This window comes from Lissotriton vulgaris, chromosome 3_1 (assembly GCF_964263255.1).
Source record: "Lissotriton vulgaris chromosome 3_1, aLisVul1.2, whole genome shotgun sequence".
In the NCBI taxonomy this organism is placed as follows: Eukaryota; Metazoa; Chordata; class Amphibia; order Caudata; family Salamandridae; genus Lissotriton; species Lissotriton vulgaris.
In genome coordinates, this window is record NC_141689.1 from 331979066 (window position 1) to 331996982 (window position 17917).

The 17917-nt window shown below is 43.5% G+C and overlaps 1 protein-coding gene across 2 annotated transcripts in view; it reads left to right on the forward strand.

The window, feature by feature from the left end:
* The window catches only part of SKP2 (S-phase kinase associated protein 2), a 217016-nt gene that overhangs the window by 189470 nt on the left and 9629 nt on the right, over positions 1-17917 (forward strand). For both annotated transcript variants that reach the window (XM_086960536.1, XM_086960535.1), the window contains exons 5-8: positions 2782-2916; positions 5252-5350; positions 8036-8163; positions 13617-13668. In XM_086960536.1, the coding sequence (XP_086816662.1) occupies positions 2782-2916; positions 5252-5350; positions 8036-8163; positions 13617-13668 (414 nt within the window). The remainder of the gene's footprint in view (positions 1-2781; positions 2917-5251; positions 5351-8035; positions 8164-13616; positions 13669-17917) is intronic.

Here is a 17917-nt window from a genome sequence, read left to right on the forward strand (position 1 = left end):
AAAAGGTCTTCATTCTTCTGATGCCTTTAACCCGTTAACCGCAGCGGTAATTCCGCCGCGGTGCGGGCGTTTCCGTGCGCGGGCGGGGCCGCGTCGGCCATTGGCCAACGGCAGCACTGGGGAGGTAGTGCTGCCGTCGCCGACGGCAGCAAGGAAAGGGTTAATGCAGTGCTTCCTGAACATTTTAGAACTGCAACCCACTCAGTACGCCCATCTTTCGGATCCCAGCTCGCTTTAATAGACATGAGGCGATTGATTTCGTAATATAACAGAAGCATTGTGTGGTAGCGCACTTTCGTTCACTGACCGCATTTTTCATTGAAATGGTCTCAGAATCCGCAGTCAGGGTTGTACTAATAAAACTATATTGCACTCAAATGTGTGGAAATCTTGTTTCATTGAATAATTACAATGTGTGCATCACCAAGTAAAGTTTCTTGATTATTTTTTTTTGCTTTCCTAACTACTGAATGTGTGGAGTTCAAACAGGTATTAACATTTGTTTGTGTTACCAAAAAAATGACCTCCTACAATCTTTCTTCGCACTTCACGTACCCCAGCAAAAATTTCCCATAATTCACTTTACTTTCTCTGACTACAAAGTTAGAGGAGTTTGTAAACGCCAGTCCCACATTAAAAACAAAAACAAAACAAGCAGTAAAAGGCATAGTCTGACCTCTTAGAAGCAAAGCAAGTGTGACAACATAAATATGGAATTTGAAGGCATCCTAAGTTATTGCCTGGACCTTCATGACCCGCCCAAAATCGGCTTACGACTCACAAATATGGAAACACTGCTTTAATGTACTCTTTCCAAGTGGAAGTAAGTTCTAATGTTTAGTCCCTCTAGATGTTTATGGTAAAATTGCATGCTTGTGCAGTATTTTGATTGGCGGCTCCTGATTTTCTTGTACTTTTCCCTTTTATGGTGGACCATAAGAGATGGTGCCTCTGGGCCAGACGTTTGCTCAGGGTTTCACCACGCTTGTAATGCTTGTAAGTTCAACCCTAGGCCAATCTTTGGCTTGTATTCATTCTGTGAGCTAGCCCTAGCCACCATGAGCATTCTCCTCAGGTCTCCTGGCATCTAAAGGGTGCTTTCCGTGGGAAGCTTGATTCTCTAGCACCCTATTCCAGACCTGTCCCCTGCCTGGCTTCTGGTGCTCGTCTCCTTTTTATGGGAGAGTGTTGCCCTGCCTTATGCCGACAGCCAGCTAAACACCTTCCCTGCCGCGCTCACCAGGGCCTCCTGGCTTCCTGAAGGTCGCATTTGTGTCAGTGGATCCAAGGGCTAGTCCACCGAAGTCCCAGGAAAGTCCCCCTCAATCAGGCCAATTTCCCCCAACTGTTCCTCAGTGGTATATAGGAGCGAGTGCCACTGGCCCTGGAGACCCCCAATGTAGTCCAGAGTCAGCTGCAATCCGACTCCCAAAGTCCATCCTTGCAGGGCATCTGGTAGCTTCTCCTTCCAGCTAGGCATTCATTGGCTGTTGTCTGTGCCAGGTCTTGTTTCTTCCCATTTGTGCCTCCCTTGTGCATGGGTTTTTAAGTGGGGGTGGAAAAGTCTAGAACCCAGGCACCAATCCTAGAGTGCTTCATGTCATCACTCTACCACTTTCTTAACCCTACTGCCCAGCATTCTAGGACAACCCAATATGGTGACATCTGCCTGATTCCTTTCCCCAAAACTCTTGTGTTTACGCCTGAGGTCTAGCCCCCCTCCTCTGCTTCTGTGGACATGGTCTAATTAACAGGTACACACCCTCTCCCTTTCTTTTCCCAGAAACTGTGTCAAACGCTGGTAATGACTGGTGTGTGGGGAGGCCTTTGATCCTCCTACTGGGGGAGGGGTGTGTGGGGTAGGCGAGCCAGGGAAATACGGCTGTTCTTAAAGTGTCATAAGGAGTGTATGTGTGATGTTAGCGACTATGGAACTAAACTCTCTATATTGATTCATCGCTGGTCCTTGTAGGGCTAAGTGGGGTGAAATCTGCCCCCTCTAACAAAATCTTCCGGTTGTGTAAGTAATTTTTTAGGCAGTGGCACTTTGAATGTGACTTTGCCAACAAAAATATATATCTCTCAAAGATGCTTATTAATGACGGATACATTTCACCCTATTCATGTTTTGTCTTTGGGATTTGATTGATATTTGTTGAGAGTAGCTGAAGGGGAAGGAAGTAAATAATAAAATACCTCCATGCCACGGTGAGGAAAAACAAGCATTAGCAAAGCTAATGGGCATCAGCCAAGTGAGAACTATTGACTTTGTCAATGTTGTTTACATGTTGCACGCACGTTGCTGTGCAACATGGCTTAAAGAAAAAAAGTGCTATGACGTGGTTAGTGCTGGCTCACGCTGCTGTGTAATATGCAAAAAAAAAAAGAATTTGACAAAGCAAATAACTCTCACATAGGCATAACCTATTGGCTATTTTGCCAATGCTTGTTATTATGGCTGGATTGAGGAATTTGCAAGAGACCAAAATATATCAATAAAATGAATCTATTTTTTAAATGTTGGTCTCATGTACACTGAGTCCTTTCATCGTAGGGTGATGCAGTTACAGGTGAGTTACCTTTTCGTGATCTTGTTGCCTGAGGATGTTATTTTCTTAATTGTACATCTATTCATATACATTCTAGGCAGATGCCTACAGCAAGTAGGTTAACTCCTAATTTAGCTGCTTGCTTTTATCTTCGGTTAGTGTAACCATTTTCTGAAAGTTAACTGTACCGTCCCTTAACCATTGTTAAAGTTTACTTTCTTCTCTTTGTTAGCCCTCTGCGTATTCAACATATGGATCTTTCGAACTGCACAATAAGCACTGCTGCTCTGCACAGCATCCTTTGCCGTTGCCATAAAATGCAAAACCTGAGCTTGGAGGGACTGGTGCTGTCGGATGAAATTCTACGGTGAGAGGCATCTTAGCATAGTTTAAGTGTTCCGAAAATTGTAGTTTGAATATAATGTAGCTGGGATCTTATAACATAAAACGACTTTCTCCTAAGTAACAAGCATTGTCAACATTAAAACCAAACAAATAGAAAAAATTAAGTATAAACTATATTGAAAGATCCATTGTCTTCATTACTGTCCTGTTTTTGCTTTCTTATGAAACTAAGGTCTAATGATATAGTCCTTAGTTTCTTTCTGTGTCATGGAAACAATGAGTACCAAGCTCCCTTATCACTCAACATTCACTTCACTTTGAAAGTATTGTAATAAAGGGAAGGGCGACATATTTATTGTCTGGCTTTTATTTTTTTGTGACACTGATGAGAAGCTGCTGTAAGGAATTGGGAGCAACACTCGGGGAAGAAAGAGAGGGGTCAAAAGTAGGAAAGAGAGGTGTGCATAGGAGAAACAAGCGACACCTGATAACGGGGAGTGACACACTGGGAAAAGACCGGTGTGGGGGGGGATGAAACTCTGGGTGGGGGTGAAACTCAGGGGGGGGGGGTCTCTAAGAAGTGCGACAGCAACCAAGGCTAATACAAGATAGGGAAGTGGAAGGAGGCTTGAGCAGCTGACAGAAGACTGTAATTCGAAAATAGTCATTCATGGATCCAAAGAAACCACTCCATTGGCGGTTTAATTAAACACTCTAGCAGTCAAGAGGGTCAGTTCTCCTTTGGGTTGATGTGATTGATAAAATCCAAAGCTAATGGCTGAAAGACTGGTCCAGAAAAAACAATTTTTTACAAGGGTGGACCCAAGTCCCAATCTAAGTTTATTAGACAGTAGGTTTGTTTAACAGCTATGTTGTCAAAATCCAGACCGAAAAATGTTGTAGCGAACAAGAATGTTTTAGTATACACAAGCAACGCTTTCAGAACATTATGCTTCTGAATACTTTGGATTGACTATTCTTAGTGCCGGAGTACAACTAACCCATTAAATTCCAACCCTGGCATAAACCCTGCCCTTTTTTGGGGGATAAAGTCAACATCTCCTGATAAATCTCAACAGGTCAAACCTGTGCGAGATTTGAGGAGAAAATACCATTATGTCCTGGGACATGAAGATTTTGGGAATACTTTCAAAAAATCTATCCATTTTTCTCCTGTACTTAGTACACGGTGTAGGCAGGCTTGATCATGCTCAATAAATTCCAGAATCTGGTTTGGGGGGAGGGTGGTGATGTGAGTTTTATTGATTGCAAAAAATTCCATACATCATTCCAGGCCCTTAGTCTATCTGTTCAATACATTGCTAGTCAGCTGATCGATTTATGGTACTGTTTCGAAGCCTAGTTAAAGAATGCGTGACTGATATGTATTTGAAAAGTTATCATCTGTTATTTAGATGTACTCCACAAGCCATGGCCAGTAAGATTAAAAAAAAAGAGTTCGCCTGTTCTCTAAAATATTTTACTCTGCTAATGGAAATGTGAATTTGAGGGGTTTTATGTGGGATTTCGAATCTAATGCAAGATTGTAGTGTCCATGGCATTTGTTGCAGCCACTCCGTTAGGATAACCAGACATGAGGAAGCTGCTGAATGATGTCGCCCTCTTTGTAGAATAGTGAATAAATATCTTCTTTCTGGTTCCAGATGTGCTTTTGATGGGACTACTCCAAAATGCTCTGCATACATATAACTTTTTACTAAACTCATTTAGTGCCTTTTCCAAAAACCTGCACCAGTGAACGTTCTATAGTCTTACAAACCATTTGTAGTGTTTTCAGCAAGTGTTTTATTCTACCATTTTTATGTAGGATCACTTCAAGGTTTTTTTGTTACCAACTTAATTCAAACACATTTTTATATCGCGCTGTCAATGTTCTTTCTCCTACGGGTTTATACAAAGGAGACTTTTGTACATACATGAAATAAATTGACCTTTTCTTTCTCAAATAAGAAATGCTTGTGCAGCTAAATGAACTGCTGCCATTTGTCACTCCTGCTGACTACTCTGTCCAGTTTGCGGGTCAAGTCAACACCTGCATCAATCCTATGGCAAGGACAGAGGGGGCAGTTATATTTTGAAAGGTGAAACAAATATGGACTGGACTGGTCTGTAGGAAAAAGATGCTGGCTGTCGAAGCCTGCCACTGAAAGTCCATCAAGCTGGGAGGGTCGGACCCTTTTGTTATTAAGAGTTTAAATGGTTGGGACAATTAAAAAAATTAGGACAAATAAAGTGAGATGCTGAAGGATCTGTGTATTTCATCATTTGTGTTATCTGAGATGTATTATAAGAATCCTTAAAGCAGAAAAAAGTTAATACATTTGTTCTTCTTTCAGATCCATTGCACAGAATACAGAACTGGTTCGTTTAAACCTCTCGGGTTGTTCTGGTTTCTCTGCTGAAACGCTAGAGGAGGTGCTAATCAACTGCTCTCGGTAAGACTTTACCCACGCGGCAGCTCGCATGCTGGTCTTCTATTGGATATACGCTGTTGGATATCCTCACTATCACGACATTGGAAGCGCACACTTTATAGTAGTACACTTTTCCTGTCCATAAATGAGGATGTGTCTCTAGAACTGCTGCACCTCACCACTGTCCTAGTCATTTGAGCAAAGCCAAGTTGATGGTATTGAATTTTGTGGAGTTGCATTACGTTTTTATTGTTTCCTCTTCTGACACAACTTAAGAAGGTGTTCTCTTTGGCAGGGCACTTTTCTGCACACTCATACCCTCTTGCTCTACATGGTGGTTGGTTCATGATGTTGATGACTTTTTATCATGTATGTACTTTGTATTTGTGATCTCCTCTCTGGGCTTGCACAGTCCTTACTTTGACATCAGCTTTGAGCCTGTCTTTGTCTTGTCTGAGTGAACCAACCCCAGGACTTACCTTCACCTTAGTATACTCTTCAACCACTCTTGATCTTGAGGGTCCTTAAGTGGATGGGGAAGTTAAGGTTGATAAATAAAGCCTTCAAATAAAGCACAGGAAGCGGCTTGTCCTTAGGGTTGTTATTCGGTGGATGCAACATTACAAACGCTAAAGCACTAACATCCACAGTTTTTGTCTGTCTTAAACAGTGTTGGTGGTCTTGCCACAGGAGCCAGAGAAAGTTAATAGTCATGGAAAGCACATATTTTGGAATTGATCTGGATAATTGGGTGTTAAAATGGATTTGCAATGTAGCACGCTTCCCAGGCCTCCCCTTCAGGCTCAACTAGCTATACACTGTTTGTGAATGACACGATTTAAAGTTCCATCACATTATGTACATAGGGAAAAGCAGTCTGATCCATCTTGGCGATGCAAACACAAGAACAAGGGGATGTTTTTTGCAACTCTTCCCTATTTGGGCGAAATGTGTAGAATGTCTTTGTAGCAGATATGTATCTGAAGATTCCAAGAAACCGAGTATTTTTCCTGTATAGGTGGTCAGGAAAGTTTACTTGAGAGTTTTAGTACAAATCAATTCTGCTCAGTATTGTGGTAGGTTATGTCACCTATACAGAATGAGAAAAAAATGTCAAGTCTGTCCTCTTCAATGTCCGCCAACACAAATTTTGCTCTTATGGTAACTATGGAAATCTTGAGTTGTCAAGCCCTAAGCTATGAATATCATCAAAAGTAACATAATAGATGCACACCAGTCTGTTATTCTGCTAGTCCTATTTGACCTTCATGCATTCCATACCATGGTCTTCAAGACTTGATACGTTTTGCTTACGGTGCCCCCACTTATGTAGAAAAACACTGAACATGCCCATAAGCCTAACACAATCTACACCCTTCAAAGAAGCTGCTGGGACACAGTGCCAGAGTCCGTCTTCAGGAGCCGGGGTCATTCCTAGCTGGCCTCCTCTTGAATACTGATCCGACTGCCAGCAAATGAAAAGGGACTGGTTTCTCCATTTGTTGCTTCTTCTGTGTAGTTCGAGCTTTTATGTATAAGAAGAGCAATTTACAAGTATAGCTGTGTTCTGAACTTACCAAGATGCAGGTAAAACAATCCTGCTTTGCTCAGCTTCATGCAGACACTAATGTGTTGGGTCTTTATAGTGGTTAAGGCCAAATTTGTTTTTCTTAATTTATAAGAGGTTTTTATCATTACAGATCTCAGCGGTAGTCAGTTTAACAACCTCTGAAGTATTATGGGCTGAGTTGGCCTGCCAAGATTCCGACATGTGGCCTGCAATATGCACATCAATCTCCCTAGTGAACTCCTAACATGCTGTCCTATTTACTATCCAACCCTGCATTGACAGCGTATTTTGCTTTGGTAAAAATAAAGTCAAGAAGCAGCTCACTGTTTAATAATCTGTGCTGGGATTCACACTGATTTCGGCCTCCTCTTCCCCCCTCTTTTCAATAATTAAGACACACTACGCATAGCTCTGGATCCAGGTTCCAGCTCACTTTAGGAAGAATTCGAAATAAGTCTTGTTGCCTGATGTAAATCAACATGTGCACTGTTGGCCTGATTCCAGATGCCTGGACTGTTTATGTAGTCAGACTCTACACAGAGCATATTTATCTGTGTGAATATCAGTTTGGACTGTGTTTCCTGGTGTTGCATTACTTCCTATAATTTCTCCTTAAACTTAGTACACACCCATTACTCTGGAGCTAGTAGTCTTTGTATTGTGCACACACTAACTTATTGCACCATGCTATATACTCTCAATGCGAATATTGTGTCGTTTTTTTAGAATAAAACCTTTGCTAAAGTTAACCAAAATGGAATTATTTTGGATGCATCATTGGTGCATGAGTGACCTGCATTGTCCCCAGCTTGGGTAGCTGCCCAACATCCAGCAGACCCCTTTGGACTTCATGCATCATTAGATAATCCCTTGTTTGAAAATGTATTAAATCTATTTCAGATGCAATCCATGAAAGTCTGTGAATATTCCTGGCCAAATTAAAGTAGAAATTCAGCAGCTCAGTCTACCGTTTGTAATGTATGTGTTTGTATCATAAAGTATGTTATGTTATTTTATTTATAAAGCGCGTAGCTGCCACAGCCAAGTTGTTGCCTTCTTCGTAGAATTGCTCTACTTTACCCTTTTCTACTGAATGTACTGTGATTTCATGGCTGCAAATTGTGTTCTGTAAACAGGTTGGAGGAGCTGAACATATCTTGGTGCGACTTCACGGCAGATCATATTAAAGCCTTGATGAACCATATTCCTCCAAGCGTGACCCAGTTAAACGCCAGCGGTTATAGACAAAATCTGCAGATAGCTGGTAACGTTTCCTACAGAGCACTCCCATATGATGAACAGTAGTATTTTGCATTGTTCCTTTAGATAAATGTGTATTATTAGATCTGGAAATGTTCTCAACATCCTACTGGATCTGGCATTAATCATACATGACTAGTTTTATTTCTTTAATTATATTATTTAATTTTAAATGCATCTTTGGAGCTATATAATCTACCAATATGAAAGACTGCGTTCCAGCAAGTACTCTGATGAACATTATAATTTTTGCCCCAAATAACCAATAAAGAGTACTGCATGGATTTGTGATGTCTCAGAATTGCATTAGTCATCCGTTCTATCACCAACACTACTTTTCTATGTATTTGTTCTTTGGAAACATTCAAGTACACGGGTGCTTTGCCACATTGTGATCAATACTACCAAAAGTTAATCAGGAGAAGGCCAATGCTAGATTGTGTGTCTTATACATAAGATAAAAAAGCCCTACAATGGCCATCACATTGGAGGGATGAACGTTCCAAGTTGACAGCAGCTTCAAAAAAGCAGTAATGCTTTATTTTAACATCCCTTTTGCACTACCAAAGATCTTCAACTAGGTGACATTTGGTGGTGGAGTAGCACGAGAACCCCCGAAGAGTGATAGATGGTCTTGAAAGAGACCTTAGTGCTGAGTTGTTCGACCTAGTCATGGAACCACTCACCACCTTGTTACAAGCATCTAATATACACTTTCACATGTACGCCGATGACACTCAACTCTATCTCAAACTATAATCCCCGGAAGACATCAAACTTCTGAACTCTACGCTCAGTAACACCCAATCATGGTTGGCCGATAATCACCTCAAACTAAATGCTCTGAAAACTGAGTTCCTTCTGATCTCACCTCCTGCGAAAATCTCCACCACCCAAACTTGGCTCAAGCACCTAACTGCACTCAATGTCCAACCCACTATCGTGGACTCCGCGAAATCCTTAGGCATCACACTTGACGCCAATCTCAACATGCAGCAGCATATCAACAAAGTAACTAAGGGAGCTAATTTCCAAATCAACACTTTGAGGAAACTCAAACCCTTCCTCCCAGCTAAGGACTTCCAAACTGCAGTACAAGCCCTAGTCATCCCACGCATAGACTACGGAATCGTCGCTCTCTGCGGACTCCCCCTATCAACAACCGCACCCCTAAGAGCCTCCTTGAACGCTGCAGCGAGACTTATCACTGGATCAAAAAAACATTTGCATATTTCCCCTGACTTTAAATCCCTGAACTGGCTGCCTTTTGAAGCCAGTATACAGCTAAAAATCGCTTCTATGACTCACATGGCTGTACACCACAAGTCACCCAACTACCTCACTCAAAAGCTGACTATATCAGGGGACTCGAGATCCACTAGAAGCACAAAAAATCTCCTCCCGAAACCGCGCAGATTCCGGAAGGAAAAAACATATAAACGCTCCTTCTCTGGAATGGCACCCAGGATCTGGAATGCACTCCCTCCCGAAACCAGGCTTATCTCCTCCACTGCATTTTTTAAGAAAGAAGTAAAAGCCATCCTTATGGCTAAATTCACTTGAACTCTTTTTCTTGGATTGTCTAATTGTACTATTTATTTATCTGATTGCTATCCTATTTCACTACTCACTTACTACCTACTACTATATTGTACCCAAAAGTTTGTTTAATCACTCTCTTGTTTCCCTTACCCCTTGTTTCTGTAAAGCGCTCTGATATCTGCAAAGATCTTGTTCGCGCTATATAACGCTCCTCGTCCCCTTTCTTCATTCAAAGAGACACAGCACTCGCGGGGGGAAAGTCGTAGATTTTATTTTGACTTTCAAACGCACCAGACGCGTTTCGGCATACGCCTTCCTCTGTGGTACAGGGGTATGTCGGACGCGGCCACATTTTATACATTAAACACGTGATCACATTCAAAATTTCAATATAAACACTAACAAAGGACAAATACCCTAATGCTGCAATCATTGTGTGAGCACCATCTTGTAAGAGTGTGTTACGTAAATTCATTGTTACACCACATCTCCAACATTTCTATTTTTAAATCCCATATGGATCTTATTTAAACTTATTGTTAAGCCCTGTATGGGCTGACTTTGCCTGCTCTCTCACGCCCTGTATGGGCTAGAGTGTGTATTTGCCCTGGACTATTATACAAAAACTTGCATTCCCAAATCCTAAATTAACAAATTCATAAATTTAAATACATTTCTGACCATAATACAAATCTTACACTTTAGCATTATGATTCTATTTACAGTCTACATCCCAACTTCGGTTGCTTTACTTTGTTCCATTTGTGGTCACCCTACAGAGTGTATCATACAGGATAAAGAGCCCTTCATCCCAAATGTACCGCTAATTCCTCATGACTATTAAGGCCGTCCGGCGTCTTAGTACAAAGATTTATTATGTATCTAGATTCTAATCTGCGTAATCTCATTCGTCTATCACCTCCTCTTACGCTCATGGCAACTTGGTCTATCTCAAAATAAGATACCAATTCATTATTGCTCTCATGATACCTCTGAAAGTGTCACGCCACTGGGTAATTTGCATCCCCTTTGTTAATGGCCCGTAAGTGTTCTAGTATGCGAATTTTGGTTTGGTGGATGGTGCTGCCTATGTATCTCTGCCCTCTGCCCTCTGCCCACATGGGCAGACTAAGCAATAAACTGTGTACGGTGTTGTACATGTTAGGAACTTCCTTATTTTCATTAGATTTTCCCCCACTTTGTATGTCAGCGTCTTTTTGCTGTTCCTACACGCTTTGCATCTCCCACACGGGAAGAAACCCGGGGGCGGTTCTCCAAAAGGTTTAGCTACCGATTTTACTATATGACTCTTGGTAAGAGTATCTTTCAAGGCTTTAGCCCTTCTGTACGTTATCATCGGGCGTGGTGGCAAATCTGTTCCGATTACTGGATCCGTTTTTAATAGATTCCAGTTTTTTCTCATGATCATTTGGAGTCTGTCTGCCCCTTTAGAATAAGTTATTATTCTAAGTGCATTGGTGTTTTCTCCCTTGCGTGTGTCTTTGTCCTTTTATAAATCCTTTCTGTGGCAGCAGCGTCCATTTTGTGATGCTGGGGCTTTGGTTAGATTTAACCACGTTTAGTTAAAGTAACATGTCTTCTCCCTCTAGAAGGGTGGAATGCTACCCCCGTCGCCAGGACTGGCGAGGGGGCAGTATTCCAAAGAGTATGACAGCCTCCTGCTGCTGACCGAAACTCCGGCAGGGGAGGCCTGGACAATAGATATCCTGTCACCGGGAGGTGTTACACAACCCCCAGACAGGAGATAGTGGATTGTAGCAGGGAGGGTTGAATGAAACTAGACACTGCCTGGGGAGCACAAGGCTTCCCATGCATAGTCCAGTTCAAACCGGTGCTGGGACACTCCAGTCCCAGCTCTGGCGCGAAACTGAACAAACGGAAAGGGGTATTACCAACCACCCCCTTCCTGGGTTCCACCCATAGGAGGGACCTAGCATGTAATCCAGCCCCTTGATTTGGAATAAAGGTAGGAGCTGTGCCCAGGAGCATTAGATTATCCTGAACGAAACTTTGATACAGAACTCTGGACCCTTCGACATCCCACTCGACGTGGAAGACTGAAGAATCTCCCTTGTGGTCAAGGAGTGACCACCCTGTGCAAACAGGCACCATCCAGTGCCCAACGGTTTGCTTTGTTGAAGTTCCCGCCGGAACTCGAGCAACAGAGATCGACAAGACCCAGCTTCCCTGACTTCTAACAGCCCGATCCACAGTCCCAGCGAATCTGAGACCCGTGGAGCCGGCCATCTTGGAAAGACTGCGAAGTGCTGACCGTGCAGCTTCTGAGGCACCCTCGAAGCTGTGCATTGGGGTTTGAGAAGCCCCAGCCCCGAGCAGCTTGTGCACCGAAGATCTCCCCTCCACACTCATCGAGTGCTGCGTGGGGCCCTTTTGCATTTTTCTGCTCGACGCGATGGTCTGGTCGCTTGCCCGTTGGCTAGTGGCCCCAGAACAGACGAACCTTGAAAACTACACTGCTAGTCTGGTTGCTCCAGACTTGCCCTCGCTCCCCTGAAAAGGAGCCACCGCTCTGACCTTGCTGGTCCGAGTAAGAAGCGATCTTCCAATCCTGCGTGGGTTGCACTTGCCAAGGCTTGTTACCTCCGATCCGGAAGCCGACACTGCCGACAGCGAGAGCCTTCGTGGGACAGCTCGTGCTCCACTCCTGGTTGTCCTCGATGCCCCAGAGTCCACGTGGCAGCGGAGACAAGCTTCACGACAACCACCTGATTGCGCCCGACATTGCCTGGTGCCTTCCTGGTTCCATCCTGGTCACTGGCTAGTGACCCAGACTCTGTCCCCTCTGCTTTCAGGCACTCTACATCTTCGATCCACCCTGGGATCCAACCGGCCTGCAGCATCGTCATCTCCAGGCTCCATAGAGCTATACGACGAAACCCGACACACTTTGGAACCTATGCACCCGCTTCCTGTGGGTGAGGTAACGAACTAACACTGGTGCTCCTGTAGTGGTTTACACCTCTAGTGTCCTAGTTTTAAGTGTGGTAATTCTAGTCCAGTCGGAAGACTTCCAAAACAGTAACTCGATAACTTTTACGCGCCATTGACTTTGCATTGGCATATGCTTGTGCTTTAGGCACTGCACCCGTGTCCCGCGGGCCTCTCCCGACTTCATCACTGCTAGTCCCGAGTAGTCCCAGCGATTCACAACGCCCTAGGCCTTACCATTGTTCGAGAGGTGGTACTTATACCACTATTTTAGTATATGGTTGAGTGGCCACCGGGCCTATCCAAAATTGTGCAACTTTTGAATGTTTAACTGTTTTTTGTTTAAACGCTTGTGCCTCTGCACTCATAAAGAGTACAGAGGATTATTCTAGTAATAAATACATATATTTTTATAATATATAACTTGTGTGGTGTCCTTTCATTTGATATTACAGGATTGCATATGGTAAAATAGCTGGCTTCACATGCCCTCTTGAGTTTAGCCTAAGACTGCTTAGTCCATGCTACCCCTAGGATAGCTGGTCTATAAGGTTGACTTTACAACCACCACCATAAGGGATTGTTTGGACTGATACAAGGTGCCCACAGAATTGTGGACATCAGGCATCAACTTCTCGCAAACTGTTTGATAGATGATCCAGTAACCATGTGTAATTTCTCAACAACAGCCTGCCTGTATCCCTGCAGCCATCTTAAAAAAATAATTTGACAGATTTTATTGGATGTTAGCAGAATATCCAGGCCGGAACGGCCTTTATAGAGAAATAAGAAATTATACAGCATATTACCATAAACAATGGAAACACTACAACAACCACAGTTGGTCACTAGCTAACCCAGCCTATCTTAATTTTTCACTGGCTCTTCAGCTTGTTAGCGATTTAACAGTTAAATTTACCTGTTTTTTTTTCCTTATGTCTGCAGATGTCAAGTTGTTAGTTGAGCGATGTCCTAATATCACCAACTTGGATCTAAGGTAGGTAAATGACCTGGCTTTTTTTAGCTAGTGTATGGCGTATTAATGTTTTCTTTATTTGACCTTCATTCCTCCCTGCATCCACCCCAGCCATCCCCCACCAACACATGGAGTAAATATATTTATATAATGGCTAAACAGCGTTGACCGCGAACCTATAAGGACATAAGCAGACATTACAGATCATAGTGCTGGAGTGGTATCTTGAAAAAGACTAACAGGTGAGTAAACAAACGAGCAGAAGGAGCATGTGGTTGCAGAAAACTGATGAAACAAGGCAGCAGAACAAGTGGTCTTGAAAGGCAAATGAGTGGACATAGGACACCAAAGATAGGAAAGCACTAGTGTAAAATTATATTGGAACACAAGAAAAATTCTTAGTGAAAATTAAGAACTGAATATAACCAGTTTGAATCTTGTGGCATCCTAAATAGTAGATGCTCCTGTGAGTTTTGAATTGCAAGAAATGGTAAATGTTTGGGGAGCATCAACATTAAGAGATCAAACGTAATTCATGGAAGTACTAGAAACCTGAATGTGTTTCTGCATGAAATGGCTTTAATAAACTATGACATTTGCAAGAAAGAAGTGTGAGGGTAGTTCATGGATGAACAGTGAAAGCACAGATTGCAAGAATCTGTGAAAGAAAACCAGGGAATGTGTGTAACAGGTAGGGAGTCTTACAGTTCGAAATATTAACTGGGACGGGGGAAAAAATCTGTTCTTTATTAGGAGATACAAGAGAGGAAACTTTAGTGTAATCAGAACTTTTATAAATAGAAATGGCAGGAAAAAGGAATACTAAGCACATAGCCCTGCCGCATATTTTCATGAAAAGAATTTACAACAGAATGTTACTCGGAGGTATGAGAAAATGTATTTCCAAACAAGAACTGAAACACAGGAAGAAGAGTACAGTTCTCCTTGTTATAAATGTCGGCATTGAGGTAGAGTGGTCGGGGCCTATGCAAGATCACTCTTCCCCCCCCCCTCCTGCCTTAAAAAAAATACAATGGCCTGGCCCCAGGGCCAGAAGTAAGCCCGGAGGGGGACCAAGCGGCCCCCCTCACAAATGATAAATATTTTATTTTTGAAAGAGAAAGGCCGGCCCTGGGGGATTTATTTATTTTCAAAGTTTTATATAGCGCGAACAAGATCTTTGCGGGGTCCCTGGGGCCATAAATGGCTAGAGGAGGGGGGCCATGCAGCCCCCCTCCAAAAATTAACCAAAACAAAGTGGCAATGCCCCGGGGGATGGGGTCCCTGGGGCCGATTGGCGATTAAGACTGGCATCATGCCAGAGACCACGCCCCCTCACAAATGATAAACAAATATTCATTTTATTTTTAAAAGAGAAAGGCTGGCCCTGGGGGATGGGGTCCCTGGGGCCATAATTGGCTAGAGGAGGGGGGCCACGCAGCCCCCTCCAAAAATTAACCAAAACAAAGTGGCAATGCCCCGGGTGATGGGGTCCCTGGGGCCGATTAGCGATTAAGACTGGCATCATGCTGGAGACCACGCCCCCTCCTTGCAGCACTCTGCAAATGCGCCCCCTGGCGCGTTAGCAGATGGTAACGAATTCCCCTTGAATACTTGGGGGCCAACTAGCCCACCAGGAACCTCCAGTATGCTGCGTTGCAGAGAGGTGTTCCGAGGCCACGTCCCTTTTTACACCTCTCTACAACGTAGTTCTGTGGCGCTTAATGGAGGTAGCTGGTGGGGTAGTTGCACCCCAGGGACCCTCAGGATTGAAGGTGAGTTAATCCCCCATCTTAAAATGAGCCACAGGGCGCGTTTGCACAGTGGTGAAGGGAGGGGGCGGGCCTGAGGGTCCCTGGGGGCCAACAAGCCCACCAGGTACCTCCAGTAAGCGCCATGGACTGCGTTGCAGAGTGTTGTAAAAAGGGGCGTGGCGTCTGAACACCTCTGCAACACAACTTTCTGGCGCATACTGGAGGTACCTGGTCGGCTAGTTGGACCCTCAGGATTGAGGAGGAATTAATTCTCCAACTTAAAACGCGCCACAGGGCGTGTTTGCATACATGTCACCTCGGGCCACACCCCCTTCCTTCACCATTGTGCAAACGCGCCCCGTGGCGGGTTGTAAGTTGGGGAATTAATTTTCTTTCAGTATGGAGGGTCCCTGAGGGCCAACTAGACCATCAGGTATCTCCAGTATGCGTTGCAGACAGGTGTTTAGAGGCCACACCCCTTTTTGCACCTCTCTGCAACGCAGCTCTGTGGCGCTTACTGGAGATACCTAGTGGGCTAGTTGGACCCCAGGGACCCTCAGGATTCAAGGGGACTTAATCTCCCAACTTAAAACGGCGTTTTTACACAGTGGGAAAGGGAGGGGACGGGACCTGAGTTGACGTGTGCAAACAGGCCCTGTGGCGCGTTTTAAGTTGGGGAAATAATTCCCCTTCAATTCTGAGGGCCCCTGGGGGCCAACTAGCCCACCAGGTGCTTCCAATAACCGCCACTGCACTGCGTTGCAGAGAGGTAGTCCAGGCTGTGCCCCTTTTTACACCTCTGTGCAAAGCAGCTCTGTGGCGCTTACTGGAGGTACCTAGTGGGTTTATTGGACCCCAGGGACCCTGATGATTCAAGGGAACTTAATCCCCCAACTCACAACGTCCCACCAGACGTGTTTGCACACATGTCACCTCAGGCCCCCTTACACCCCCCCCCCTTCCCCTCCCTTCACCAGTGTGCAAATGCGCCCCGTCGCGTGTTTTAAGAGGTCGTTATTAACCCCCTGCCCTATTATATACTAGGGGGCTTATAGAGAGGGTCATGCTAATCACGGGGGTAGCCCAATGCATAGTGTTCCCTAGTGTATGTAGGTGTTTTAACTGTATTCTAAGTGTCTTTTAGCATACCACTGGCTCTAGGACTGGTTAGTCAGTCAGTTACCACCAGTACCCATCTGAAAAAGTTGAGGGTACAGGATGATTTTGCAACAAGGCCTCTTTCTGCTCCTCTGTTTGTTCTTTCTGCACGTCTTTCTTTTTCCTGCAATTTTCTTCGTCTTTGAGGATTCTGTTGCTTCTTTCTGCATTTCTTTTTCTTCTTTGTGTGTTTTTTCTTCTTTCTTCACATGTCCTACCTCTAATCGCATAGTTGGAAACTAGCGTTTAAAAAACCTTTGACATTCATTGGAAAAAACCATAGGTTTCAGGCACGTTATAGTTGGGAATTAGCATTTTAAAAAAAGTAGAAATTTACTGAAAAAAACATAGATTTCAGGGGTGTTGTAGTTAGATGGACATTTCACTCGTACAAAACCATTGAAATTCCCCCGTCATAGATAGTTCAGCTAACTATAACGTGCGCGCCCGCAATGCACTGCTGATGACGTCACATATTACATCACTTATGACCTGGTCAGAGACATCACTGATGACATCTCAAATGACATCACTGATGACATCATCCTTGTGATAAAGTGTCAGACCTCCTCTCACCCTAATATAACCTTTGATATACACTCACTCAAAAATAAAAACTAACATTTTCAAAACAATGGACATACCAATACCACTCGCAACACACCTATTCAGTAATTCCAAAATCTACACACACATTCACTCATTTACCTACAGTCCTATACAGTCACTCATACAAGTACTCACTCATCATATGTACTCGTACACCTATACATCCTGTTAGTGTCACTCATCCATAGTTACTCACACAGTCACACATGCAAACAAAGTATCAGACATCGTTTAAATTGTATTTACAGTTATACACACACCACCACACTTAGCGCTCCAGAAACGTACACATACTTACTCTCTTAAGCAATTACTTATAGAAACACATACTAATTTATACAGGAACTCTTCCAATCTCTCACTCTCACATATACTCCCTTATATACACCAACACTCACATGTACTAGTTTAAAACAAAAGTAGTTATTCATAAAGACACTATTGAGACAGTGTTTCACTCACTAACACACCCATACACACACTCATCCATCCATACAGTCCTGCACACATGCTGTCTTCAACACATACAAACAGTGAGTCACTCATTCATGCATCTATGCACTATGTAATACCCCCCCACCGAACCATAGACACTCATAATGATACTCAAAAAAACAACTAACAACCTATATAGACACGCATGTGGCTACTCTCTAACCCATGCAGTCACTTGTGCACAAAGTGAGAGACTGATACAGATATTTACATATTTAAACATTACTCACTAACCCATGTATTCACTAAAATAC